This window comes from Enoplosus armatus, chromosome 15 (assembly GCF_043641665.1).
Source record: "Enoplosus armatus isolate fEnoArm2 chromosome 15, fEnoArm2.hap1, whole genome shotgun sequence".
In the NCBI taxonomy this organism is placed as follows: Eukaryota; Metazoa; Chordata; class Actinopteri; order Centrarchiformes; family Enoplosidae; genus Enoplosus; species Enoplosus armatus.
In genome coordinates, this window is record NC_092194.1 from 8,349,537 (window position 1) to 8,377,410 (window position 27,874).

At 42.6% G+C, this 27,874-nt stretch overlaps 3 protein-coding genes across 4 annotated transcripts in view; 1 reads left to right on the plus strand and 2 right to left on the minus strand.

Moving 5' to 3' along the window:
• dnajc17 (DnaJ (Hsp40) homolog, subfamily C, member 17) overlaps window positions 1-13,265 on the plus strand; it is a 32,829-nt gene extending 19,564 nt beyond the window's left edge. Inside the window, exon 12 of one of the 2 annotated variants that reach the window (XM_070920113.1) lies at window positions 13,020-13,265. In XM_070920113.1, coding sequence (XP_070776214.1) covers window positions 13,020-13,149 — 130 coding nt within the window. In that variant the 3' untranslated portion in view covers window positions 13,150-13,265. The remainder of the gene's footprint in view (window positions 1-13,019) is intronic. The other variant, XM_070920112.1, reaches the window with a different exon arrangement.
• On the minus strand, window positions 653-2,760 carry LOC139297442 (cdc42 effector protein 3). Its single transcript, XM_070920114.1, has one exon. It carries the CDS (start codon window positions 2,716-2,718, stop codon window positions 2,095-2,097), a length of 624 nt encoding a protein of 207 aa, XP_070776215.1. The 5' UTR covers window positions 2,719-2,760; the 3' UTR covers window positions 653-2,094.
• A 3,375-nt stretch (window positions 13,266-16,640) lies between the features above and the next one.
• gchfr (GTP cyclohydrolase I feedback regulator) lies at window positions 16,641-18,782 on the minus strand. The gene is made up of 3 exons (XM_070920657.1): window positions 18,669-18,782; window positions 18,060-18,154; window positions 16,641-17,361 (listed from the first exon to the last, which is right to left on the minus strand). The coding sequence occupies exons 1-3, from the start codon at window positions 18,702-18,704 to the stop codon at window positions 17,232-17,234; spliced, it is 261 nt and encodes an 86-aa protein (XP_070776758.1). The 5' UTR covers window positions 18,705-18,782; the 3' UTR covers window positions 16,641-17,231.
• Window positions 18,783-27,874: the final 9,092 nt, after the last annotated feature.

The following is a 27,874-nucleotide window of genomic DNA, read 5'->3' on the forward strand; positions in this document are numbered from 1 at the left end:
CTTTATCAATCAATAAGTACATGAAATAGTACTAGTACTAGTAATAGAATGTTTTTTACCCTTACTTGCATGCAATAATTTGTTTCCATAGTGACTGAGTGACATTGTACAACGCTTCTTTCTCTTGATCGTTGAGGGTCATTGTAGCAATGGGAACACTGTCCAATGTAAAGTCTGTATGGCTGAATAGCTCTTTCTCCTGCTTATCTGGAAAACTTAGCCTGTATAGAAAAGTCTGAGAAATTGCAGACACACCCTGGTTAGCTATTGAATGTCATGTCTTTGTGATACAGGTGTGCGTCAGACCAGGGCATGCCTAAGAACTCAGCCGTTGCTTCAAAATCCAGTTTACTGTAATACAGTATTTATGACCCCACATGAAATCCTGCTTGACATGCCTGCCTCATTTAGGCTTCTGTGTCTCTCCACCTTGAAATGATATTGTGCTCCTTGTTGTGTTGTATAATCCAAGACTATAATTTCTCCAGAAACTGTTGGGTTTAAGTGACAGACGAGGCTTATTGCCTCCACAGTGGCCGCTGACAGTTAAAAAGACAAATAAATGTCCATCAGGGTGTGTAAACAACCTCATACAAGTTCTCTTAAAATGTTGACACGAGCAGTTCTATCCACAAAACCACCAATCGTGGAATTTGAAAGACATTTTTCTTTTACTTCCCCAAAATACAAAACAGTACATATTTCAATGTAAAAAATGTTTCACAATGTGTTATTGTCATAACATATACAAGAAAAAGGTGCAGTGATATCCACTTTAAAATGGGAGATGCCAAAACAATGCAGACGTACCCACAAACATTGCCGTTTCTGTTTGGACATACATAGAATTCTAAATCTATTGCTAGAAGCGGGACACTTGTGGTTCGTTTATTTCGCAGCGTGACCCGTGGGGAAGTTAGGAATTCGACTGGTTCTGGGTTTGCCCCACAGCCTTTCCTGGCAACCCCCCACTAAGGCACAGACTGAGGCTCTGTCCTGACTCTCTCCTCTCCGGACCTGAGGAGAGTGCACCTCAATTGTCAGCACAAATCTCAGTTTGACTATGCGTGCTTACATGCACATGCATGTGTGCCAGTGTATGTGAGATGCAAGCATGGTTTTTTTTTGCATGTCAGGGGGTCTGTTTGATCAGAAGGTAGTGTTTAAACCCTCATCAGGACTTTTGCTGCAGTAATGGATGTTTCTGGTCCTCCTCCCTCGACACCCCCTGCATATGTGGAAGTATCACGTTACCCTTTACCACTTTCCTTCTCGTGCGCCACTCACCAGAGCATCGGACTCTGATTTGCAGCTAAGAAAACAGCCTGCTTTTTTTTTCCTTCTGAGGTCTTGGACCTGTGGCCTGGCTTGGTCTACAGCCCAACCTGCCACTAGTGGCTGGCTTTTATTGGAAGCAGAGCTAAGTGTTTGTTTTCACTGCATTGTTGGGAATGAGAGATGGGGGGTACCTTGGTCTACCTTTGAGTGGGGCCTCTGGGATGCGTGCGGAGGAAAAATTGCCCTCTGCACACAATAGATTGGCAAGCTCGCCAAGAGCCAAGGCATCACAGCTCAAGGACCTTGGATTCCCGCCACAGCTTTTCTTTTCTTAAACACAACACTCTTAAGTCTTAACAGCCGTCTTCAGTGCTGTGCTGTGTGGTTAGGGTTAGGTAAAAGAAGGTGAAAATGTCTAGCTTGGAGTTTGACATCAGTTCAATTATTAACTTGAATATTGTATGTACGCCTGCAATGGGTGAATTTAAGGAGAACATTAACCTTTTTTTTTAGTTTAATCTTTCAAACGTGATTATGTTCTAATAAATGCTGTGGATCACAGGGTGCTCTATAAAAGAGAAAGCTCCTTGAAATTTGCTGTGATGTCTGATTCAAAATGCAACATGTTTTACTGAAATTCTAAAAAAGGCAGAATTTATCATTTTGTATATCAGTCTTTTCAGTGTAGTAGTTTACCTCCATTAAAACTTAGGTGTGGCAAGTTCTCTCCAAAGGTTGTTTGTCACTACATCATAAGATCAGATATCTCCAGTTTATTTAGTACAGTCTTCCTGCGACGTTTCGCCACTCTTTTGTCTAGTTGTGGAGTTTGTCCATCACCTGGAGAACATCATCCAGGATTGAAGGGCCCAGGTCGAGGCTAAAGGAAAAGCCACTGTCCTCGTCCTTTTGCTGTCCAGCAGATTTGTCACAGGTGTCAGTGGAGTCTCCATCCTTGTCTGAACTCAGGCTGCCCCATCTAGGGCTGCGAGTCTGACTGGAAGCAACATTGTTCACTCTTTGGTACCCATCCTCCTTTTCCATCTCGCCGTCTCCTTCCTCGCTGTCCAGAAGCGGCATGGAGCTGCATTTCTTTCTCTTCTGGGACGCTTTGTGCTGGTGGCCTAAATGCCAGTCAGGGCTCTCTGAACCCTCTGCCTCATCCAGGTTCAGACGCGGGGGCTTGGGTGGTGGGGAGCAGGCCAGGAAGAGATTCTGCTCGCTCTGGGAGCTTTGTAGAAGCAGGTTGTGGCCCATTTTTAAGAAGGACAGGTCTCCAAAGCTGTCTGTATGGGCATCGTTGCCGATATGTGAGATGTGGCGGAAATCAGCCAGTGGTAGGCTAATCATGTTGACAGACAGCACCTCCCTGCGCTTGGAGCTCCTGCTGGGCCAACGACCAGAGGATGGCTTTCTGTACAATGACGTTCTAAGTGGCATCTTGGCAGATCTGGTTGAGAAAGACTTAAATGTTTTTATATATCCTTATATATCCTCAAAAGTCTTTGTATCCTTTTGTATTTCCTCCTTTGTTCGACACTGGATCCTTAGAAAGTGGTCAAGCTTAAAAGCATAACGTCATCTGCAACAAAACACACGAAAAGAGAAATTATAATTTAACAAATGGGAGTCTGATACCAAGTTTCCTTATATATATATCTTATACCAAGATAATCTTTTATCAACATTGCATTATAAATCTGTTTTGGATATTTCAGGTTTCCTTGCTAGAATATGGAGCAAGTCTGTGCATGTGCCTGTCATGTAATTCAGCACCAGATGTAGGTACTGAACTGTGTCAGTCGGCTTGATGTGAGTCGGCAGCCATTGTTTAGAGATTGCACCTGCTCCTCTTGATTTTGATTTCATGAAATTCAGCAGTGTTTTGCAGCGGAGGGATGTTCCAACAATGTTTTGAAGCTTTCATTTCTAAATATTTACTTTTCAAATCCCTGTTTTTTCCCATAAATGCAGGTGTGGTCTGCTGCATATAATCTAAAGGAAGTCTATTTGCCTACTTAAGACTTCCAGTAACAAAGGCAACAAAATTGCAGATTCCCAAATGGTTTTACCGTAACTTCTGTCAGAGATCATGATAACTTCACTTTGGAACACATGTTTATGATTTAGTGAAAAAATACAAATAGCTTGGATGCAGTCAGTTTATTTTGCTGTATTGTGAGATTTATTCATTGACTCTAGATGTAGAAGTCCATAAAATGAAATATTGTTGTTCCATAAATAACATCACACTGTAGGCATTACATGTCAAAATAAGTTATCCATTTTGTAATGTAGTTGTGGGATTTTATATTATTAAAATTTCTCTTCCACCAGCAAAACTTAAAATGAAACATCTTGGTCAAAACGAAACAATACAGTTACACAAAGAGAAAACCACTTTGTGTTTCGTGACATGTAATCATTTTATTGAGTAAAATAGAACTTGGTTCATCAACGCTGGCATGTAGATTAGATAATCGGCTCAGTGTCTGTGATTTTATGGTCTCCAAACAGCTTTGCCCACATTAGATCTGTGTTCGTGACTTGAAACACTCACTCTGTAAATTTGTAAGCCACTACAGCAAACAGGTTTTGTTGGCCTGTAAAGGTTTTACCGGCACTTTAGTAGCAGCGGGAGATTGGAGAGCTTGGACACAGCAGCATTCCTTTCCAAACATGTCAGTTTGGCCAAGGAGGAGTCTTAGGATTTCAGCCATGAGGATCATGTTCAGGAAACACTTCATGGCCAAGTAAAAATTAAAGAAGCCCATTAAAACAGATTGGCCAAGAAACTTGTTTTGAATGCTGCCATAAATTATCCGTCTTTGAGACAGAAGAGGAATCTGTTTGGTGAAAACTTTACCCAAGAATTACAAGTAATAGAATTCAAGATCTTTCATTCCATGTTGTTGTTTGTCTAGTAGGATTAAACACAATAGAATATATAAAGATAAATTACTTAGTTCTTACCTGTCTTGCTGAGCAAATACAGAATATTTGAATCCCACGCATGCACACACGACTCTGTCAGGAAACTAGGCAGCGTCTACCTGCACACCCTGACAAACTCTTCCTTGACATGATGGGGCTTGTTCAACGGTTACAGAGAAGACTTCATTGTACAGCCTTCAGACAGATAAACAGAGTCAGTTAAAATGGTATTTCCCCCAGTGACACAACCAAGTCAACTGTTACATTAAATTGTAGCATTTAACGGCCAAAAGAGTGTTTCTTACCTTTCTTACCTTTCTCTCTACACTGCTGCTTATGGACATTTGATCCTTTTCTTTGGTAGTCCTTCCCAGTCTACACTCCTTCTTGCATTGCAAAGCTCTCCAGGTGTGTTGCTGGTGAAAATCTTCTTTGCCTACGAGATAAGCCAGGTGAGGTCAGAGTACAAGTGTTAAGGCACCCAGGTGGAGCCTTTTCTTCAACTTTTTTTCTTTAGGCTTTTCTTTATATTTGCAGTCATCCCCCTTTTTAGAATGGTTGCCAGCCGTCAGATGATATCATCCTGGTTGTGGTGTGAGTTGGCCTTTTAGTCATAAGTGTTAAACTAAATCCTGCTGGTTGGTTGGCTGCACCCATTACCTGCGTGAGAGTGGGCGCAAAGCAGGAGCTGCTGATTCAAGGCCTGTGAGATTGAGACAGACTGAAATGTGGGAGAAGCTACGGCGCACAGCTCATTTCAAGAGCTGAATGGTGTGTTTGAGAGAGGGGAAAAGTGAGAGAGGTTGAGTTTGAATAGGTTAGTGAGTGTACAACAGGTTGTGTTTGAGAGTGTGTGTGTTTCATAGCCTGTGTGCTTGTGTCTAAAAGGAAGTCATAGTCATTGAGCAAACAGGGGGGGTTAACTGATCTCTAATCTCCATGTCATTGTCCCTCTGCTCTGCTGATTTCCTGATTTCCTGCTTACTGTTGGCTTGTCTAAAGCCTAACCCTAAAGCCGGAGTGGAGCCCCCTCCACAGGCCCTTCTGCCTGACTGGAGGCCTATAGCTTCTCTATGTAATCAAAGCGCACTATCACACACAGACATGTATGTACAGGCACGCTGGGTTGCACAAGAGAGATAACATGTTGCATTTCCAATTCTCACGCCTCCAGCGTGTTGTCTTTGGCAATGGAATGCTAAAGCAATGCAATAATGAAAACTGTGTCAGAACAGCAACCTTTCTCTATGGAATTTGTTTGTGTTAAAAATGGCAGGGTTAAAGCATTTTGTTGTGCTCTCACAGGCAGTAATTGTTGGTTGATCATGCCCTTTTGGTTGTCTTACGGTTTGGAAAGATTCTTTTTTTGAACTATTTAATCTGCTACAACAGGTGTCCCTGTGTTTGAAAGAGATTATATTAAAATCACCAACATGCCATGGTGCTCTGAAAGAAGTCCTATAATGAACACAGTGTTCCAGCAGAAAGGAGGACACGGCTGTAGATTCCTTTGTCCAAAGTCACAATGCTTCTCCTTGTTCACTAACCTTAAACATGCAGGGTGTGAAGGAAATGGACAAATGGTATCTTTCACTACTCCTCCAGTCCTTTCAAATTGATCCAATAAACAATAGGCGTGCCGCCTGATCCTCTCTTGATCTCCCTCTCTGCACTCCAGTGCCAGAACAGTCTGCAAGACCAGACACAATTACTCACGCAAATGAAATTATCATAACATTTACTCAAGACAGAAACAGAACATTTTTGAGCATTTCTCTTCTGAGAAACCCCCTCCTTCTTCCACCTACAACCACAAAAGTGCTTTCATGCTAGAAGACAATCAGGGTGAAGAGCGAGTGTTATCTGCGGTATTTGGGAATGACCTCACAAGACCTGCCGTCTGACCAAGGTTGGGCTCACTCTGTTAGTTTTGTTGTCATGCTATGTAGCCTCTGGGCTGATGCGTTTAGCCCTTGTTGGATTTCTGTGTAAGCCTCTTTTCTAAGGCCTGACCATAGTGGGCAGTGTGGTTTGATGCAGCTATGCTGGGCCTGAAATCTGGGATGCTGCGTTTTTGTTGTTGCAGGATAAAAAGTGTTTCCAGATATTGCTTTGACTGGCGCTACAAGCCTAAACTGAGGCTTTGCTGGATATTCTTCTGGTCCTTTGTTGTGTGTTCTCCAGCTTCCGCTGTATCGAAGACAGCCAGCACTTAGACTAGATTTGCAGAAAGAACTGTCTGATTCTTTTATATGAAAAACATTTTTTGATGACGACAAACATAGGACATACTGTACTTTGGGTAAATTCATGGATGTACTACAAGCTGAACTTCATCAGAGTATGAAAAGCACAAGACCAGACAGTCAGTCCCTTGCTTGAAATTGGGCACTCCACTACTCCATCTGTATCTGTCTCTAATACAGTCTCTAGTAGCTACTCTATGCCCTGTCTGGTGAGTACATCCACATTTACATTTGTCATCATTCAAACCATTGTCGTCACTATTTCTCTCCAAAGTTATGACTCAATGATGAGCTTTTTGAAGGTGCTCCAACAGAAACTTGGCAGTCTGGCTGCTCAGAGGAAGTGCAGACACTCAGTTGCATGACGGCCACATGACAGAGATCTGACACCAGTTAAAGTCCAGGTGTTATGCTGTTGAACACCAAGTGTAGACTCATTAATACATGACAAAGTTAGCAGTAGCCTCTAATCAACAAAGTAAGGTCACATCAGGTCCAACACAGTATGGAGGTGAATAGGCTGGATAATTAATGGAGGGATACAACATACATGTCTGATGAGGTAGTGTATATTGATGCCAAATACTACAACAATATAACACAGCTTAATTATTTACATGTTAGGTTTTAGATAAAAATGTGTTCTGATGTCTGTTTTTTGCCTTCTGGCACCACCCTACATTGTTAACCAATTACAAATGAGGATGTTTATGTTTATCTCTCAGAGATATAGTATGATATTTAAGGGGTGTTGTACTCTAGTGGGCTATGAGTAAAATACATAACTGTCCAATAAAGGCAGAGTTTCCCCGTCCAGAAAATACAGAAAGATATATAATGGTAATGTTGTGCTATTATACAGAGAAATCATGTACTTGTTTTGAGCTCTTTGTTGCACCCACAGACTTATAAAATGTTTAGAGCTCTCCATTTCGTTTTTGCTGGATTGAGTTAAAAAAGTTCAATGTACATATGCATAACTCATAACATACTAGTGTGGGCGGTCAGTGTAGGCTGGGAATGTGCTGCTGTGTGTCCTGGCATTGAATCATTAGTAACTATAAAATCATGGTTTGGATATCTAGATTACTTTGGAGACTACTTTACTTTGTTCGGCACATTGAATAGATAAGGAACCATGTATGGGAACACATAGGTACATAGATACAGTGCACAAACATTTTAAATGTTTTTGTTTGGAACCTTGATTTTATTTTTGTTTTTGTCTCCCTTCATAATGCCTGAGCTCTTTTTCTCCAAGGTTCAGATTGCATTCATGGCCCCTTTTGTTTTAACGGGAAATCTGTTGCAATCAGAGGGCTTTTCCCGGAAGGCCAGGATGTGAAAGACATAATTTTGCTTTTACAACGATGTATTGTTGGATATTAAAGAGGCCAAACCCCCACATCTCTCTATTCTAGGATCCCTGAGCTCATCCATCATAAAGAGAAATGCCAGGGCACCAGGAGTTCAGGTCTTTTACTGCCATTTCTCTCTTCTCTGTTTATTTCCTTTACTTTAACCGTTTCCAAAGGCACTCTCCGTCTCCGTCCAACAAGCTTCTATTCTGTCAAATACTGTGACCACGTAGAACCACATACATACACGTCCACACACACACATACACTTAGTACATGGCACCTCACATCCAATGATGCCTTTTCTTTCCTTCACTTTACCTTTGAATGTTATTGGCTGAGTCTGTAGTCCACACGCAACTACAGCACCACTACCTGCACTAAACTTTCATTTGAGTAAAACGGCATCTCTTTTCTATTGCAGCTCGACTTTGTGATTTCTATTTAGAATTGCTGTATTTACATGCAGTGTATATCTTTGAATTGAATTCTGCAGCTTGCATATTAATGATTGTCACAATCAATGATCTGTAGATGTGTTCACTAAAACTACATCTGCAGAATTTTCCCCTGCAGACGCATGGCTTTCGCTGTCAAATAAAAGGAGGCCTTGTCTTGGAGTTCCATTCAAAAACCAGATGTTTGCATGACACGTGCATGTAAAGGGTTAAATACAGGAAGTCGATTTGGGCCTTAATCTCTATGTAGTGTTTGTTCTTCACTAACAAAAACAATATAATAGACCAGACCTTTGGGGTTTTATGTCTGCCGTGTCTCATAATGAATGATGATTAATCCTCCACCATTTACAAAGCTTGAGTTTTGTCTGCAAAGGAATTTCACCTCGGCTCCAGTGTTGCATGTGTAGTACCCCTGCCCCGCTGCCTGTTTGTTTGAGTTAGCAGGAGTGCTCGGGCACCCACATATATACACACACACACACACACACACACTCATACTCGCACACAAATTATATCTAAATAAGTGTTCGCCTCTCATAAATCACCTAGCTCAGTGAAACACACACACATTTAGAAACACGCACTACGCCACCACACACACTCCAGATAAATAGTTCCTTGATTAACTTCACCAGAGTGCATTAGAGGCAGAAATGTTAGCGGGACCACAGAGTAGGCTTGTTAAGAAAAAGCCATTTCTTCTCTTGGCAGCACAGTCTATAAAATCACTTCTTGGCTCAGTGGCCATCTAGTTAGATATCTGGTGGCTGATGGTGTTAATGAGTAATCCAGTTATCAGATCCAAATTGGTTGCCTCTCAGGCTGCAAGATTAAGAGACAATAAGCATGAAAGTATATCAACTAAAAGTGTTGTAAAAGTCACTGCAGTGTAGTTTCAGTTTTGGAAGTAATGCAATCAGCCAAGAGGCATTGTTAAACCAAATGTTCTGTGAGAAGTCTCAACTTCAAGCCTCTGAAGTCCAGCTCAATGCTTTGATGGTTTCCTTGTTTATTAGGTTGCAGCACAAGCAGCATGTGTTGCCTGTTTGTCACACATCTCTTTCTCTCTCTGTGTTTCTCCCTTGTGATCATTTACATTTACATTTACATTTTAGGCATAGACCTGATGCTCCTAGCCAGGCTGATACACAGTACATTTCAACGGACAGCGACAAATGATCATGAGCTTTGTACTATCTGATTTTGATTTGTTAGAGAACAAGTAACGGAAATGAGGAATTGTTCTTGCTGTGTGTCTCCTCTTTCTGGGTGGCAAAGTTTGGTGGTTGTGGCTAAGTGGTTTCCCATTTAGCTGCATCAGTGCAGCTATACTGGATCTGCAAATCTACAGTGTATGCACAGATGGGCAATAAATGAGAACGCCTAAATGAATGTAGATGCCTCAGTACAGGGCATGAGGGGACACTGAATGGTTTGTGGAGTATGAAAATGATGTGAATAATATGTTATGACAGTCAAGATTTCAACCGTGTTACGTATTTTTGACCGACGTGTTAGACACGTCTTCACCACCGTCATAAAAACAAAATGCGGGAATATTGTTTAGAGGAGTGGTGTTCTTCCCTCCAGTAGAGGTCCAGAGACTTATTAGAATATATGCCAAGGAGCACTGAAGCTATCCTGGAGGCATGTGGAGGTCCGACACCTTACGTACTAAGACTATTTATGTTGGTTTGTCTTTATCTATCTGCATATGCATTCGTGTCCTAACACTTTTTAGAGGCAGAAGACCTCACTTATGCTTGTGATAATTTGCTGCAAAGTTTGTAGAGATAGTAGCAGCCTCATCTTATAGCTGCCATAGTCCACACTTTTCCTTCTCCATTGCATATACACACATGCTCATTTCCTCACTTACCCATTCAATCGTGCTCATACGCTTACATACTCAAACACATCTCGCATAAAGAAATGGTGTAATCTGCAGCTGATCTGACATCTTGTGCCGGGGGAACACAGTGGCCACCTGCGCTGCGAGATGCCTCCTGCTGTGTGTGGGAAGGAGTGTGAGATTGTGTGTGTGTGTGTGTGTGTGTGTGTGTGTGTGTGTGTGTGTGTGTGTGTGTGTGTGTGTGTGTGTGTGTGTGTGTGTGTGTGTGTGTGTGTGTGTGTGTGTGTGTGTGTGTGTGTGTGTGTGTGTGTGTGTGTGTGTGTGTGTGTAGTGTTACACTGCCTGACTCACAGCACTGGTGGTATTCATGATGTCATTACTGGCCCGGGGTCAGGCTGGGTTGTGCTGTTTGGAGGCCTATCCATGTGCTGATGTCACATAGCTAATCCTCAGCTTGCTTGTTTGTGTTTGTGTGTGTGTGTGTGTGTGTGTGTGTGTGTGTGTGTTTTACTACCATCCTACCTCTGCGGTGGCCTTGTGCCCCCCTCTCTTGGTTTTGTACGGGGGCCCATTGTTTGTGTTCTGTGGTTTCCTACTCACCCTTGGCCCCAGTGTTACTGCAACACACACACACACACACACGCGCGCGCATACGTACACAACCAAGTGTTTAGTTACAGAGTGATGCACTGGCTAAACATGTACATTGCAAGTTAACACCCGAGGCAAGGAAACATCCCTCATTCTGAGAAGAAATGCGTCACGCTGCCCATAAAGCACCTGTTAATGCTCTGAATTCCCCTACATCATTAGCCTGGTGCAGTCCGCCCGTGACTACACTGGGTAGAGAATAGGTCAGACCACTTGAGATTTTTCAGGTGCACTCCAGCAGAGTGGCCAGTAGAGGGCAGGGCAGAGTGTACATACATCTGCTGAAGAAGTTGGAGCATTTTCACCAGCTTGCTTGTGTACTTGCTTGTGTGTTGTTTAATTTGAAGATGCAAGAGTTGTTTATTTACCTAATGGTGTTCGCGTGATATTTCAGAGTTACGTGTCAGACAAGGGCTTGAGCTCACATTACTGGAATGATAATAGCAGCTTTCCTCAATCCAGGGGCGGGGTGTGGGGGGTAACTTCCCCCCTCACCGACCCTCTCCTCTCTCCTTCCTCCATACTTACCCTGTTTCTCTCAGCACATGGATGCTGGAGTCCCCGTGATGTTTTCCAGATGTCTTAGCTCAGTGAGTGCATTGACAACAACCTACCTCTCCTCTTCCAATCGCTCGCACTCGCTCTCTCTCAGTCCTTCATGCACACACTCACTCGCTCTCTCCTGCAGCTCACCGTCTTGTTAAAGAGACACTTCCTTGGCCCAGCAGACTTCCTGGATATAATCCTATAAAACAATGGCTTACTCTGTGGACACATGGCCTCCCTCCCCTTCAAAATGGGATGATGGTCTCTGTGGGTGCATGTGTGTGTGTGTGTGTGTGTGTTATATACATATAACACATAACATATGCAAATGTGTGCACCTGAAGTGCATATTTTAAAATGTGTCTCCGCTCTTCTTTAGAGTCCCTCTTTTTTGCCTGGATGTGTGTGCTGGCTTGTGTGTGGCATTACTGACCACACAGATCGTGGCCTGTGTGTGTAAGACGTCTGGCCTGTGTTCTGCCCTGCTTGATTAGCCATTAGCCAGTGGCTGCCCTCTCCGATTCCCCCCACAGTAAGAGAATCTCTTGCCATCGCCGTCCGAGGCCCGAGCCTTTCAAAGAAATCACACACACACACGCAGTGAGATCCCGGGCGACTGCCAGGCCTAATCCCAGCCCTCATTTTGGGGTTTAATGACCTCAGGCAGCGGAATTACCCTGTCACAGTTGCTCTGCGGGCACCCTGCCATCATGCTGATGGTAAGTGAGATGAGAGCGTCTGTCCGAGTCCGCCGCTCCTCCGCTCTGCACCCACAGGCCTGGTCGTGAAAGCAAACAGACAGTGGACGGTGACAGTGGTGTCATTTGCTCCATGTGCTGCCATGAGTCGCTGTTGTCATGACATAAAATATAGACATGTGTGACTTTTCTATGACTCCCTGCCAGAGTAATGGCTCATTAGAAATGTTCCTTGAATATTGATTAAAGGGCCACTCCACTGACTTTACACATGGAGATCAGTTTACTCGTGGAGAGTGCTACACATCCTGTGAACACAGTTGATGTGATGTCATCGGGGTTATCTCAACTTGGAGATTACATATTTATAACAGAAACAAATGTGCCTGCAACAAACTGAAGGTGTGGAGTCTGAAAGACATTTACCAGGCACAGAGCGACTAATGAAAAAAAAAAAAGGTGCTAGGTACTTGGTCCATAAAATGAAAATTGTGAAAAATGCCCGTCACAATATTCAGTTAGTCCAGTTAGTGCGCATGCGCCTGCTGTGCATGCAGCCTGTTACAGTTGCTCCTGATTTTTCAGGAGAGTTTTCTTGTTTTTTCTTACTTGTACAATTTCCCCGCGGGGATCAATAAAGTATTTCTGATTCTGATTTCTGATTCTGATTCAGTAAACCCAAGCTGTCTTCAATTGGTTGTTTTGTGGGACCAAAGTTATCAAGAAGATATAAAAGAGATACTCTTGAAAAATTAGCTGAGCAATTCATCGATTATCAAAATAGTAGAACATTTCCTGCCGCTCGACCTGTAAATGTTAAAAAAAATAAAAATCTAATTCATTCTTGGGCTCAAATACTTTACATTACAGCCTGATTTTGTGTGTATTAAAAACAGAAATGACACAGACTGGGCCTAAAAATGATGAAATGTCTTTCTAACATTTTCCATGTTGTAACAACTTCTCTGTTACCTTGTTTGACATCTCTCTCTCCTACAGGGCGCCCTGACAAATGAGCGCGACTATGAGAGTGTGGTGATGATGAGGATGAGGCAGGCTGCTGAGCGTCAGAGACTCATAGAACAAATGCAGAGAGATGATGACGAGGATGGCTCCAGGTCATAGCACAGCAGGACCCAGCTCGGTACCAGCCTGCAACTATTAAATGAATGAACCTGTTTCAGGCTTTAGTTTCATAAAGCCTCTTAAATGTTTTGTTGTTGTTTTTTGTATGTAATACACTGTGGCACAATAAATCTTTTTAAAAACTAAAAAAAAAATATTTTCAAATCTGTGGCTTCAATCAGCGTGTTATGTCTTTTCCTTTATCGAGATCGAAAGATGACTGAGGGAGATACAGAGTAGAGAAGAAGTGAGGGCTCCTGCGGGATTCAGAGTTAGGAGTCCTAATACTCAGGCTGCAGGGATGAATCAGTGCTGCACACTATCTTGTGTAAACATATAGTATCAATGCATGGATGCCAATGATATTTTAATTGCAGGTGGACCTTTTTGTCTGTGTGTTTGCAGTTTCAGATGGATACACACTCACTCTGTTCACTATTTAATTTGCTGCAGCAAACTGAGATGAAGATGTTTCATCTAAATTTATTAGATAATATATTCATATTGTGTTAGGTGTTTTTCTGATGATTTGGGGGATATAGTTTACAGTCATAAAATTAATGAATTGCAATATATCTTAACACATTACTCAGTGTATCACAAGTCATTAGGAATCTCAAAAGTATGGCATCCTGACTGATGCATCATTATAATATCGTACTGCAGTGCCTCTGGGGAATCAATACACCAACCCTGAGCACTAATACTTCAATTGGTAAATTATTTGAGATTTAAGGCATCAAGTGCATATTTAGTCTTTATTCATCATGGTCAGCTGTGACAACTCATTAATGTAGCCAACTAGCAATGTACCTTAAAAATGGTTATTGTCTGCTGTCTGCATACGCAGTCAGTAACTGTGAAACGAGTTGAGTGTTGTAGCAATCCAAACTGCAACCGTGCAATGTGACTGCGTCTTAAACCATGTTAAACCAGTATTCAGGCTGAGATAGCAACACTAGGTAAGACTTATAAAGGTATTCTTGTGGCCCCATTTGATGCAGAGTGAATATTCTCTGAAGGCCCACCGTTATAGATGTGGTGGTTTAGATGACTGCTCCCTGGGCAGAGCTCTTCTCCTCACTGAAGGTGCCTTGTGGACTGAAATCTCTATGCAAGCCATGTTACAAAAACTTTTAAATTCTGACTTTTTCCCAATATTAGCTTGGAAAAACACTTTGACATACTTTTTTGACAATTTGAGAAGGATGAAAACATTCTTTCGTTGAACTGCTCATAACTGTTGACCACACTAAGGTCATAACCTGTGATTGGGGGGTAGCAAGTAAGCATGGCTTCATTTTAAGTAGTTACAATTCAAAAAGGTTGAGAACCCGTGATCATTAATATCTGAAAGAGAAAAGGCCCTAACCTTTGTGTTAACCTAATATTGTTACGTGTAACTTTTTTTTTTTTTTTTTCACAAATAATTTTACTTAAAGGAACAGTTTGACATTTTGGGAAATACGCACTTTTTTTGCTGAAAGTTAAATCAATACTAGTCTCATGTCTGTCCATTTAATAGGAAGCTGGAGCCAGGAGACAGTTAGCTTAGCTTAAAGACTGGAAACCAGGGGAAACAGCTAGCTTGTCTCTCTACCTCAGCGCCTTTAAAGCTCACTAATTAACACGTTTTATCTAGTTTGTTTAATCTGATCAAAAACCAAACTATAAAAACGTCATGTTGTGGTTTTACAGGGGGTTAGGTGGTGAACTACTTCTTGTCAGGGAGAGGTGGATTTCTGGAGTCTTGTTGTCACCATTCGGTTGCCAGGCAACTAACGGAGACTCCGGGAAGTCACTGCTCCCCGCCAAGAAATTGTCTGGCACATAACCCCCCCATGCAACCGCATCTGGCTCCAGCTTAACATTAAATGGACAGACATGAGAGTTGAATCCATCTTCTCATCTAACTCTCAGTAAGTAAGCAAATTGCTTTTTTTTTCTCTGCAAGAGCAAAGAAATATTGCTTTAATCACCAACTAAAAAGCTTTCATTTAAGGAGTCCTGAAACAATTTGAACGACTTCTACCATGTAATAACTGCTACACTAAGCATGAACAGTGCATGAACATCCACTGTTCCTTCATGCATGATATTTGCAGAAATGGGTGTGCTTGTTTTTGGGGCAACCTGCCCACCTCAGTGTTTCCATTTCACACACTTCACTCCACCCTGGGTCCTGATGGATCCAGTCACAGGCCATTGGACCAGCTTAAATCGAAGAACATGCCACTTGCTTCAAAACCTCTGTGTGTTCTGTCCTATGATACTGTCCTCAAGAAATTTTCTCAAAGTTCAGCTATTATTGTTCTAAGCTGTTTCACAATAGGCTTATGTAACAGATACCAAGAAGATACTCTGTATTGTTTATTTATGCTCTCTGAAGTGACACGCTACCGCTCTGTGACCCACATTAAGTCAGACATTACAGTGCCAAACCACTGTGGTCACCCTGAGTTTTGTAACAAGGTCCTCTGCCTGTGGAACATCTATCCATCCAAATAGCCTTATTTTCCTGTCCCTTGGGGGACTATGGCGTAATGCTATGTCTGTATTTGTGGTGCTGTGTGGCTGCACTTTCTCCTGTCATTGTGTTATTTAGGAGCCACATGGCAGCTTCGCAACATCCAACCCAGTCATCCATCTCTCTGCGAGTCCTGCGCTGCCTCGCCGTGACTCTGTTGCACAATGTCCAGCTGTGGAGCGGAGCGCAGTGGTGTGGTGGGAGACATCTGCTCCTCCACTCCTGCAAAATCCCCTCATCACATGGTTTTGTTTATGCGTAGCCTTTTTCATATCCCGGCAATGTGAAAAAAAAGCCCAGGAACACACAAACTCTGTCCAAATGACAACAGAGGAAATACAATTACAGGAAACACATTCACCACCAGCCCTGCCCTGAGCCCACAGTGGCTTTTGCTGCATGCGATGGATGGGAGGATGAGCCCGTTGTATGCTCTGTCTTCAACAATTAGAGCCGAGCGTTGGAATTTGCATTATATTCTCTTCTGCTCCGGTTGTCCGTATATTGTCCAAGTCGAACTTGTCTCGATGGTGTGCGCAAAAAGTCTCTGGAATTTCAGAGGTCACATAAATGGGAAGCACCAGCACCTTTTGATCTTTAGTGCGGAGGTGGAAGCTAAGTCATGTGTGAGGCAGCAGGACTGGTAAGAGTTTGGCTGTGAGCTGGCTGGCAAAGTTTCTGGTTTGCGGGTTAGTGATCTGGGCTGGCCCCAGACATGTGCTGGCAGACCTGGGGCTGTAATGAAACCACCCAGCGTTTTTTGGCTCTCACAGGCAGAGTCTTGTACTCTTGTGTGCCTGCAGAGCTAGTGCCTCATCTTGGGTTGTGCAGCATCCCTGTAAGGTGCCACAGAGGTCACAATAAGAGCATGTTTATCATCGTTTATTTGTGCCGTTTGTCTGTTTAATGGATTTTCAGAACGCCATATACATTTTGTCTGTGGTACATCTAAGAAAGATGGCAAACAGTTTTTTTTTTTTTTTTTAATTTTAAGCTATTTATTTAAGCTATTTAAATACACAAGCAATCCACATCATTACATCATTTAATCATAAGCATGTGATACACAAAAACATCTTTACTCAGTGCTGTGAGTACAAACCTGTCTAGCATAGTGTTTTATGTACTTGGACAGAAGAGAGGGAGAACCGGTTGAGGCCTTCGGCACTGGCTGAATTTACAGACATGCCTTTAATTAAGTTTACATATTAACAGTAAAACTGGCCCTCATTCCCTGTGCTTGCATTTGGTCCTGTGTAGTAAATAGCAAACAATATGATATGCAATATGCAAAAGGTCTTATAAAATCTCTGGAATGTAGTTCGGTCTTCCCCTGAAATGGGTGACCTGTCACCTATCGAAGGTCATCTGAAATTTAACGTCTGAGATAATCTCAATTTAAGTACTTTGTTTTCACTTGACAAAGGGCTGGTCAGTGTGTCGAATGTAGAGCAGAGAACCGAAGTTTAAAAGTTCACCTTCATCACGATTCATTCATCCTCTTAAAGGCTAATAGAGGATTTTCTGATACAGTCAAGACTCGCTCCATGAGCGATCACTCCGTCTCCTTGTGGAGGCACCACACCAGCGTCTGTCCCACCCCCGTCATCGTCAGCACGCGGAAGCCGATCTTCTCCAGCTTGTCCAGCACCAGGCGAGGCGGGTCGTCCACATGGTACTCGGAGCTAAATGAGCATAAACACAAAGTAATTCTACTTTCCACAGATGTGGGATTTCTCTGTCTTTCAGTAAACTTTGCTTGGAAAGTAGAATGCTGTTAATTGTTCTGGTGTTTGTTCACTTCCTTCCACACCTTGGTTCATTTCCCAGCAGCATTTGAATCAGATTGCCAATGACAACACTTCCCTGATCTGTATTCCATCAGCTTGAATGGTTTATTCTAAATCTGCAAAGCAGCAGCCTTCCTTGACCACATTGGAGTTTTTTTCCCTCCATGTGATCTGATCTCAGCTCTGTCGTCAATATGTACACGTTAACTGCCAAAATGAAAGAAACACCAGTGTTAAGTGCCTAAATATGGAAATATGGCCCGGTGTGAGCACATTTACAGTACACCTGGGAGTCCATAGTCCATTCTGCATGTGTGGAGCCCTGCATCGGACCCTTGCCATTACAGATTATTATTCCCTATTTGTGAGATGGTGGTCAAGACGGTTTCACAAAACTGATGAAATCAGCATACAAATGCTTCCTCCTTCCTCCTTAGTGCTTTTGTGGATGACGCCCTGAGCTGAACTATGCCTACAAACCTCTCAGTTTAGTCTATCTTAAGTTATTGCCCAAAATCTGACCAGTTACCTGCCACATTTACACATTTATGTCCCCCCCACTACAATAACCGACCCCTATTTTCAATACTCACAAATTGTTTCCCAGCATGGTTGTTTTCCTTGCTCCCAGGTAATTCATGACAGCAGGATCAGAGTATTCATCTCCCACATTTGTTGGACCATTCTCCTATAAGAAGTAATTACATACATTAGCTATACAGATAATAGTTTGCATAAGATTGGTTGAGAAATTATTGCTTTGCTGAAACAATATCTGTTGTTATTGGTGCAGATCACTGGCTACACCTGCAGCCCTCTGGCAGGTGCGGATCATAATCTCTAATAACTGCACTGCCTAAAAACCCTCCAATACTCGGAGGCTGTAGAATTAGGTTGCTGGAGTCGTGTAGACAATCAAATGATCATGCGCAACAAGAGGCTGGGCAACATGTGTTTTTAATTTAGGGCACCACCATACGCACGCTGCTTGCTCCGCTTGTAGCCTTGACTGTTTGCTGTTTTCCAGCATATTATGGCAGAATATTACAGGCCACCGCGTAGCTGTAATCTGAAAGTGACGACCTGGATTGATTAGCAGTGTGCGCTGTGTTGAAATAAATAAATCCCAACCTAGATCTCCAACTCGAGCGCGTCTCTCCTGAAAGCGTGACACGAGTCATTCACAGATGCGGGATACACACCAGTCGGATCTGCGTGCTGATGAACATGTAAGGCATCCCTGCTCCCTGGCGATGGACCGCTATTCCTCTGGGAATGACTGAAAAGGCTTCCTTCGCAGACGCGACAGTCCCCTCTCCAACTCGGGCTGCTGCTGACAGCTCTTTCCGGAACGCGGAAACACCCACCGCGACGGACCAATCACAGCTCTTCTCTCAACATCCGTCAACAGTGTTGCCTGCTCAGTGCTTGAAGTCTTGCTCAATTTATGTGATCGTTAGTCTGTTGGCCAATGTGCATGTGCCAGAGGAAATGTTTGTTATGCAGAGTTCACTTTTATTACCCGGCTTGGTTTGTTTGTTTTCTTCAGAATTATACATCCTCAGTACAGAAGTCCCCTGGATTCTCATCATTCTGTGGCTGGGAAACTGTAGATATTGTGTCTAGTGTTTTCACCTGCATGGATGTTAAGTCATTTGTTAAGCAACACTCATGAGGTTTGAGTTAAAATGACAGAACAGCTACGGCTAAATGGATGAAGCATTTTCACTTTTATTCCAGGCCACATTTTCTTGCTTTGTGAAAAAAGAAATACACATTTTGAAGCAATTGTACTCACTCTGTCCATAAGTTCACAAGGATTCAGTTTGCATAAAAAAATGAAAATAAATAAATAAAAAGATATTTGTGTGCTTACATGTATTACATGGAACCCACACCGTCTGGAACTCGAATTTCCTCCCCAGAGATTTATTAATTTCCTCCTCAGTACAACAATAATAATTTTGCATCAGTCTTTGTGACTGAGAGGGAAATGAAAGACATAGACCAAAGGCAAACAACAATGGCGGGGACTCTGATAAAATCAGCAATATGAATGTAATGTCCCACTGATGCCAGAGGAGCCTGACGGACATTCAGTTAGGCTTTGCATGTCATGCTCAGTGATTTAAAGCCTGATTGCAGTTTGATATTATGATGGTGGGCAGACAGGAATCTGAGAAAACCAGAGCTCATTCAGAAATGGCCTGTACCACAATCAATGTTGAGCACATCATTTTTGTTGAGCTTTTATCATATATTGCTGCTAGATTTGATACAGCTCTGCATTGTGAGACTGCATGAATGCCGTTTGTTTACTGTCGAATGTGTCAGCCATGACAGTGTCATCACCGCCTCCTGAAATAATCCAGTGCCTGTAATCTGTAGCCCTTCCATTCAGAGGGACGCAGGTGCTTGGTGAGAATGGCTGAGAAGATTGCCACCTACTGGCTGCCAAGATGATTGTCGTCCAAGTTTGTGCTGCTTGTCTTTCTGAATTGTTAATTCAAATGAATAAAGGCCGTCACATTGCTTTCCTCTTTGGAAAACAGCCACTTGTTGATTGACAAATGAGTGTTTTGGCTTTCAGTAGTCTGTGAGATGAATGAGCTTCCAAATGAATCATTCGCTGGTGTGAAAAAAGAATGTTCCTGACGAATGTCTCTTTTCTTGCATTTTATCTGTCCCTGTTAACCTGAGACCTACTTCAGGAAAGAAAACAGGAAAGAAGCAGGGTTGTCGCAGAGGCCCCAAAAATAAAACAGAGACGCCCCCCTCTTGCCAAAAGAACACTCTCTCCAAACATGTTCCTACCCGAGCCACTTCCTGGAGTCCTGCGGTGTCTTCCTGCGCTCGCTCATCTGCTGCTGGTTATTGGAGTGCAGGGTCACCTCTTCTGTGACCTGTGGTGACAGTGGAGCTCGTCCCTGGTGGGTCCGCAGGAAGCAGTTTGATCTTTTGATGAGGCCTTTGCCTTCACCTTCTCAGCTAAAGTGTGATGGCCTGTTGCAGGAACGCTTCTGACAAATGAAGTGCTCGTGTCATATAAAGAATCTTCTGCAACTAAAAATATAAACATGTAGATACCAGAACAGCTGTTACTATGCAGAGCCCTTCAAACTTGACAAATACAAGGCAATATCCACTGCAAATACTCCAGAATTCTTCCTATATTATGATGTAATTATTGATATGAAAGCACTAAGAGCTGATCCTGCAACAGGTTCAGGAGTGATTTTGGGTCTCAGAACTGAAAATATCCGTCCCCTTCATCACATACCCTATAATGCATCTTGTAAATGTAGAAATCAAAAATTGGCACTAAGAAAAGTGAAAAACAGTCAATTATCTAACCATATTCCATACAGGACAACCTATTTAACATGTTGTATTCAAAATAGAAACATAGAAACACAAATCTCCAAAAAACTAAACTTTATGTCTTGTAATATCTAATGTCCGCTGCCTCAGACATCCCACACACAACATCAAGCTTTCTATGATAAATATGTCTGACGGATTTACTTGCTGTGAATATGTGTGGGTGAAGACCTGCCCTGCTAAAGCAATCACTTTAAATCACTGAGTGGGGACCGAATAGGAATGAATTATGCAGCAGGCAGCGTGTGTGTATACGATGATTTACTGTAGGTGTATGTTGGAGTGATGTTACATTATCCAGCAGAGAGATTGAAACTGTGGGAGAGCAGAGACATCAGGCAGCTCTTTGATAGATTGGGTGTTATTGCTACACTCTGCATGGGTTTACATCTGCTTAATTGTGATGAATCACTGTATTTGTTGAGCCATGTATTTCTTCGTGAGACTTTTATACTTGTGCATTTATAATTGTGTGTGTGCATCTGCCTCAGAGCAGGACTCTGAGGAGCTTCACGGTCCCTCCTCTACAAGGAGATACATCACTGACCTCCTTTCCTTCGCTGTTTTCCAGATTACACCCAGCAGTTTACATAAAGTGTCTCCGAGCTGCAGAGATGTTACCCAGCAACCTTAGCAAGGTTAAATTCTACTTTTCTCCTCCTCTCTTTGTCCTTCCTTTTCACCTCACCTCACCTCTCTCCCTTACTTCTTCATGCTGCGCTCACTGATAAATGATGACTGCTGGCACAACACACATATGGCTGCGAAACAGTTGCAAGCGCTGTCACCAGGTTAACATTTTGTTGAGAAACACCAGGATGCGGTTTTGGTGGTTGTGCATACTGGAAACAGTTTGTTTAGGGAGACTTTCTCTCAGTGATTAAGAATAATGTCACCAGATATTTGGATCGACACGTTCCTCCACACTGTGTCTCTTCTCTCATCACCTCGATTCAGAGCTTGATTTTGTGCAAGGAGCATGTCTCTATGGGCGACCACAAATGGGACCCATTGGGCTATTAGTAACAGGAAACAACATGATGCGTAATAAACACAGAGGAACCGAGAAGAGATTTAAGAGGGCTTGAATGTATCAGCTATATAGTTTGTTCATTCCTCATCCTTGTCTGTGTTGCATCCCAGTGAGTTTGACCACAGCAATGTGCATTTGGTAAGACTAATTATTACTACTTAGATACAGTAAGGCTGACTCTGGATGCTTTAGTTAGACAGAGAAAACAACAACAAAAAACGAACAATTATCCTCTTTGTTATATGTGAGTTATCTTCATCTGGGGGTCATTATAGTTCATCCGAAAAGCTCCGGGAACAGCTGTTCAAGATAGAAATCCTTTGGTATTCATTAGCAGATCAGTGGCTTATGATTCAAAAATCACCTTTTGGTGCACCTTCAACATGACTAATGAAATCAGCCTTTTTGTTCAGACTTTTGTTTTTTCCCCAGTGATTTAAATGATTTTTTCAAAGGACTGAAAGGACTCTCAGTTCTTAAGAAACTAGGTAGGCTTTCTAAAAGTCAAAACTATCCTTTTTTAAAGACCCAAGCCTGACCACCACTTTTCAGCTTATTCATTAACTTTTATTTCCTCTCATTACCAAATCATAAAAGCGTTTATTGCCCCCCCCCACAAAAAAACCCAACAACAACCAACCAAGCATTTGTTTGAATATCCTGAAATCACGTGAAATTAAAAGACAACTAGGTGAATAATTATGATACTGGTAAACAGTTATTGCCTTGCTTAAGTTTAGTGCATTTTACAGTCGTTAAATACACTTTTTCCTGAAGAAGGAAACGTACAGTAGTACAGTAATTACAGTTGTTGTTGTTGTTGTTAGATTTGAGGTGTAACTAAGTATTTTTTTGTGCAGAGAGGGAGTTAACGCTTTGAGTCTTGATTAAATTCTGATGGTGAAATACAGATACTTGACAGGTGTGTCAACGTCAAAACACATCATCTAAGTGCATTCTTAATTCCTAAACATAGTAGAACTGTCAGTTTATTACTCATCACAGCATGTCAATGTCTCTGGAAAATAGTAGCTTTATAAGGACAGGATAAAAAGTCTGAAGGAGATGGTTAATTGGACAGAAAGAGGAATGACAACATGGATGCATACCGCTAGGACTGAGTCACATCATGAGTCCCATCAGGCCTGTGGTTATTATCATGTTTTTTATTATATGTTGCAGCATGTGGTTGTTGTTTATGAACAAGTTCAGCAGAGGTAACCTGCTCAGTGTATCGCTGCAGCTCCACTACACCAGCAATGGCTGCTCTTAGAAAAACAACTACGACAATGAGCTTGGCAAGAGCGAGGGGACAGCTTGACTTTGTTTAACGCATAACAACATCAGCGAGACTGCACAATAGCCGCCCTGGCAGTTGCCCTATATCATACATCATACAGGGAGCTCTGAGGAGTTTCGCTGGTTCACACTGAAACACGTCTTAGCAGAATTGTGTGATGTGTGATATGATGACATTTTGAAAAGCAGCTGCTTAGCGTAGCAGTTGATATCGACATGGATTCAGCTCCTTTTCTTTAATGCCTTCTGGTGATCACTTATCGCCATGGTTACTTTGCTATCTAATGCTAAACTCAACCTAGCGTAAGGGCCAAAGTGTTTGTGATTTATTAAGACTGTGAACTCCGTAACGAGTGTGCGTCAGCTACAGAAGCAGACATTAACATTGTCCCGTTTTACTGCCGGACATGATTTTCCATTAATAAATCAGGAGATCCTTGAAATGAAGAGCCCGACTGTCTGCTACATGTCCGGTTGGGAAAGAACTGTATGAATAGAATATCCAGATGTATAGTGGTCTTTAATATTGCAGCCCACAGTCAACAGCATAATCAAAGAAAGAGGAAAACTTCAATAGCTGCGGCCTTCACTCACACTGACAACAAAGGAGAAAAGAGTCGACGGGCGATGAGAGTCAATTACGTGACAATGATGTCATGGTAGTACTGGCTCTGATCAAGGCCACATGTCTTACGGGATTCCCTTGCTGTCCCCCGTTCCCTGCATCCTTCACATCAGAAACTGGATTTTCAGACTGACAGGAATTGGAAGCACAGGTGACACATAACAAATGATGTACAAACGAGGTTACAAACCGCGGACATATCAGTAAAAAAAAGTTAGATTAGAATCAAGCTATCACCAGAGTGATTGCAAAACACCACTTCAGCACCAGATGACAATGAATTATCATCTGGCAGTGTGATTTTATTGTCTTGTTGTGACAGATAACAAGTAAATTGCCGTCTCTGGTCTGAATCCGTGAAGGGAATGCATCCGGAAAATGACCATTTAACACGTTTTTGGGGTTTTGAGGTACGCTGAGGCTGGCGTGACTATCGTGAGTAACTCAGTGGAAAGTGGAAATGTTATGGTGTTACAAGATGATAGATGAAGTCGAGGGCAGAAAGTCACATTCTTAAAAGTAGTGTGGTCGGGATTGGTTGCTGTGTTCCCAGACCAATAGCTCACTGACACTTATCTAATTCATAATTTGCTGCTTTATTACAAGCTTCGACTGAAGCATGAGGTCACAGAGGAGACATGGACACCCACACTGCTCACACACACACACACACACACACACACACACACACACACACACACACACACACACACACTTAAATGCTGTGTGCTATTCATGTTTGCATTTTCACTCTATTTCTCTGTCTGTCTCTATCCCTCACCGTATTAAACTGAGTGGGCGGTTGAGTAATGAGGCTTAACATATAATCCAGACCTCCCTTTCTTATCTTTGCTTGTTCTCTTCTTCATTTTCACTCTAACCACTTCTAGGAAAAGTCTGGGTTATTTGCAACACTCCTCTTTTCAGCATTGCATTCCACATAAGTCAGATTCTCCTTATCTCCCTCTGCACTGGGTCACTTCAGGATGTTGGGATGTCCCAGATGGAGCTTTGCCTTCTGCTGTGTTGCTCTGTGAACTCATCAACACTCATTGATGGGAGTTTGGAATTACGGGGTTGGAGCTTTTGTTTTGACTTATAGCCCAAGGATGTTTAATTTTACTTTCAAGTCAAGAGCAGTAAATTAGGTGACTGCTGGAATATCTTGAGTGATGGCAGTTTCCTGGATTTGGCTTCCCAGAGCTGTAAAATGAACCTGCGTCAATGACCCTGTGTGATTTTGGTTGATCAGTTTACCTGCAGATATTAGCACCATTTAGAAATAGCTAAATCTCCACAATTAAGAGCATTATTAGACATTATTGTATTGTTAACAAGAATCATGCTGACACACTTTTAAAGGGTAGATGTATGTATATATGTATATATATATATATATATATATATATATATATATATATATATATATATAAGTATCTGTGTTATGTTTTTGTCACATATGTTGTTGGAAGGTTTTTTGCTCCAGCTGTCTGTGTTGTTGGGTTTGTTTTTTTATTGAAGTAGATATATCAGTAAAATGTGACATGGAGGGTAGAGTGCTTTGTGAATAGCAACCAGTGGTTTTAAGCTATTGAAATCAATTGTTTAGTTAAATGCGTGGCGTAATAATGAAAACTTGTGTATTCATAAGTGGATATTCATCAAACTTTAGACATTACCTTACTTAGGAAGCGCAGCTGTGCAACATGGGTGTTTCTTATACGCCCAGACGTTGGGGATCACAGAGGTAAGAGGTCAGAAATTTCAACTGGGAACTTCCGATGTCCGACTTAAAATGGAACGCAGTGTGATATCCGAGATTCTGATTAGTAACGTCAAGTTAACAGGCCATGCTTTAGACTTTTCCTAAGATTAAAAATGAGTTTGTAGGTAGGCAACAAAATCAAAAAAAACATTAGACATGTCGTTCACAATGTAAAACCAGCTGATATCGGATTGATCTGTGACAAAGTGACACAATCAAACAAGGGAGAAAACAGAAAAGAAAAGCTTTTAATGTAATGTCTAACTGTAGAGCCATCTTATTGCAGTTGGTGGTTGTATTTCTGTTTAGTATTTTCTGATTTAATCCTACATGAAGCCACATCACACTTATCTGAAGTACTGTGTTCCCCAAACACAGTGGCAATAGTTTCCCAAGTGCTGCAGTGCTGAGGCAGGATACTAAATCAATTGACAAAGATGTGTGCAAGATGACCTCAGAGAGATTAGTACATAGCATTATTCTCCTTCGTGCTGAGTGCTCCTGTGGTGTTCCAGGAAAGACGAGCTTGTCTGGGAGCCGTTGTACCGCTGCCTCAAAGCCACAGAGGCTCCCCTTTCCCCCTCTCTGTCCCTCCATCTCCTCCCCTATCTCCTTCATTCCAACCTTCCTCTCCTCCAGCTCTGCCTCCATCTGCATCCATCCCTGCCATTCAAAATGCCCCCCACCCCCCCCCCCCCCAATTCCGATGGGCTGCTTCCCATCTTCCCCTCTTTCTAGGTGCACACTCCAAATGCACCAGCCTGGGGTGAGTGGCTGCTTCTTATTCCATGTCAGAGCGATCCCAACTGGGTCGGAGCCTAATGAATCATTTCCTCCGTGATACGGTGAGAAAATCATTTTCAGAATTTGGAGCGAGCAGTCGATACAGCATGAAGCTCATATGCCCTCTCCTCTCTGTGGTGCAGCCAGGCACAGTTTGTATACACATGTGCATACAACCAGTCACACACGCACACAAACCAACACAGAGAGGGCTGGTGTGCGCCTCTTGTTGTTTTCTCCATTTTACAGGCAGCTACTTAGGCTCCATGAAGCCACAAACTTGATTAAAATGGTTTTGGCCAAATGAACATATGGATATCAGATGTTGTCTCTGTCTTACTATACCGTCTTTTCTATCCTTTCCCTTCCACGAAAACGAACTTGGGCACGTATGTAATTGTCCAAACACGCTGCCACTCATCATACATATATGTATACCTTCATGAAAGCGCACACAGACTTTTTCGCGTTTGCTAAATATCCACTTTGGCTCCTCCAACCTGACACACACACACACACACACACACACACACACGTTCATACACAGCCTGCTCTCTGTCACGTACCATCTCCCTCTGGATTTCTGGACCTCCCTGCTGCTCAAGCTGTGTGACTTGGCAGTACATACCGTTGCGCAGAAAACACAGCACCCAGGAGGTCATCAAGTGTGTGTTTGTGTGTGTGTGTGTGTGTGTGTGTGTGTGTGTGTGCAAGAAAGAGGGGAAAGTAAGCGGTAGAGATACTGCATGCACTGCACACTATACAGTATGTTTTCACATGAGGGCGAGTGCATTCGTGTGTGCAGCATGTTTGTGTTTGCGCATGTTAGGCACCATTAAACAGGTGGCTCCGTATCGCTTTGCAACCAGACCCTGCTGCCCTCCTCAGAGGAAACACTCCTACAACTCCCAGGTTCCCTCCTGGCTTCTCAGATTTTCATTTCTGCACTGAAATGGCATTTGTCTCGCCTTGTCCCGTCCACCCCTCCATCCCTCCATCCCTCCATATACTTTATTTAAACTCCCCCCTTTTCTGGCTATGGCTTACCCTTTGCCCCCTAGGGCTGTTTGGCTTGGCCGCTCGCCCAGATTAGTACACATTCTGTCCCCCAGTCATCACGGTCATTTGGGAGGACTATTTTCCTTCATGCATGTTTAGCGTTACCCCTGAAGTTCCTCAATTTACTCCCCCCCCTCGTCCTCCTTGCACCACTCCATTAAACAGAGGTCTCTGGCAGCCGGGCAAAGGAATGAGCCAGAAAAAGAACATGCCACATGGAAAGCTTTATCTGCTTCCTCCTAACACTCATCTGAAAGAGATGTCACAAGCTTATCCAGAAAATTGGGTAAGAGTTGCTGCTCCCCTTCCCACATCAGTGAGACTTAGATAAAGTCACTTTCTAAAGATATGGTTCTGTTTTGTTATGCCCCAAAATACCCTACAAAACACAAGTTAATGTCAGATAATCACACACAATATTTTCAAGCTATTTGACCACATCAGATGGCATGTAGCGGCTAAG

Excerpts from the sequence above, each read along its gene's own strand:
- LOC139297442 (XM_070920114.1), bottom strand. The coding sequence starts at position 2,718 with ATGCCACTTAGAACGTCATTGTACAGAAAGCCATCCTCTGGTCGTTGG.
- gchfr (XM_070920657.1), bottom strand. The coding sequence starts at position 18,704 with ATGCCTTACATGTTCATCAGCACGCAGATCCGACTG. Across the intron at positions 18,155-18,668 it reads TCAGCACGCAGATCCGACTG|GAGAATGGTCCAACAAATGT; the intron begins GTGTGTATCCCG and ends TACTTCTTATAG. Across the intron at positions 17,362-18,059 it reads ACCATGCTGGGAAACAATTT|CTCCGAGTACCATGTGGACG; the intron begins GTGAGTATTGAA and ends ATGCTCATTTAG.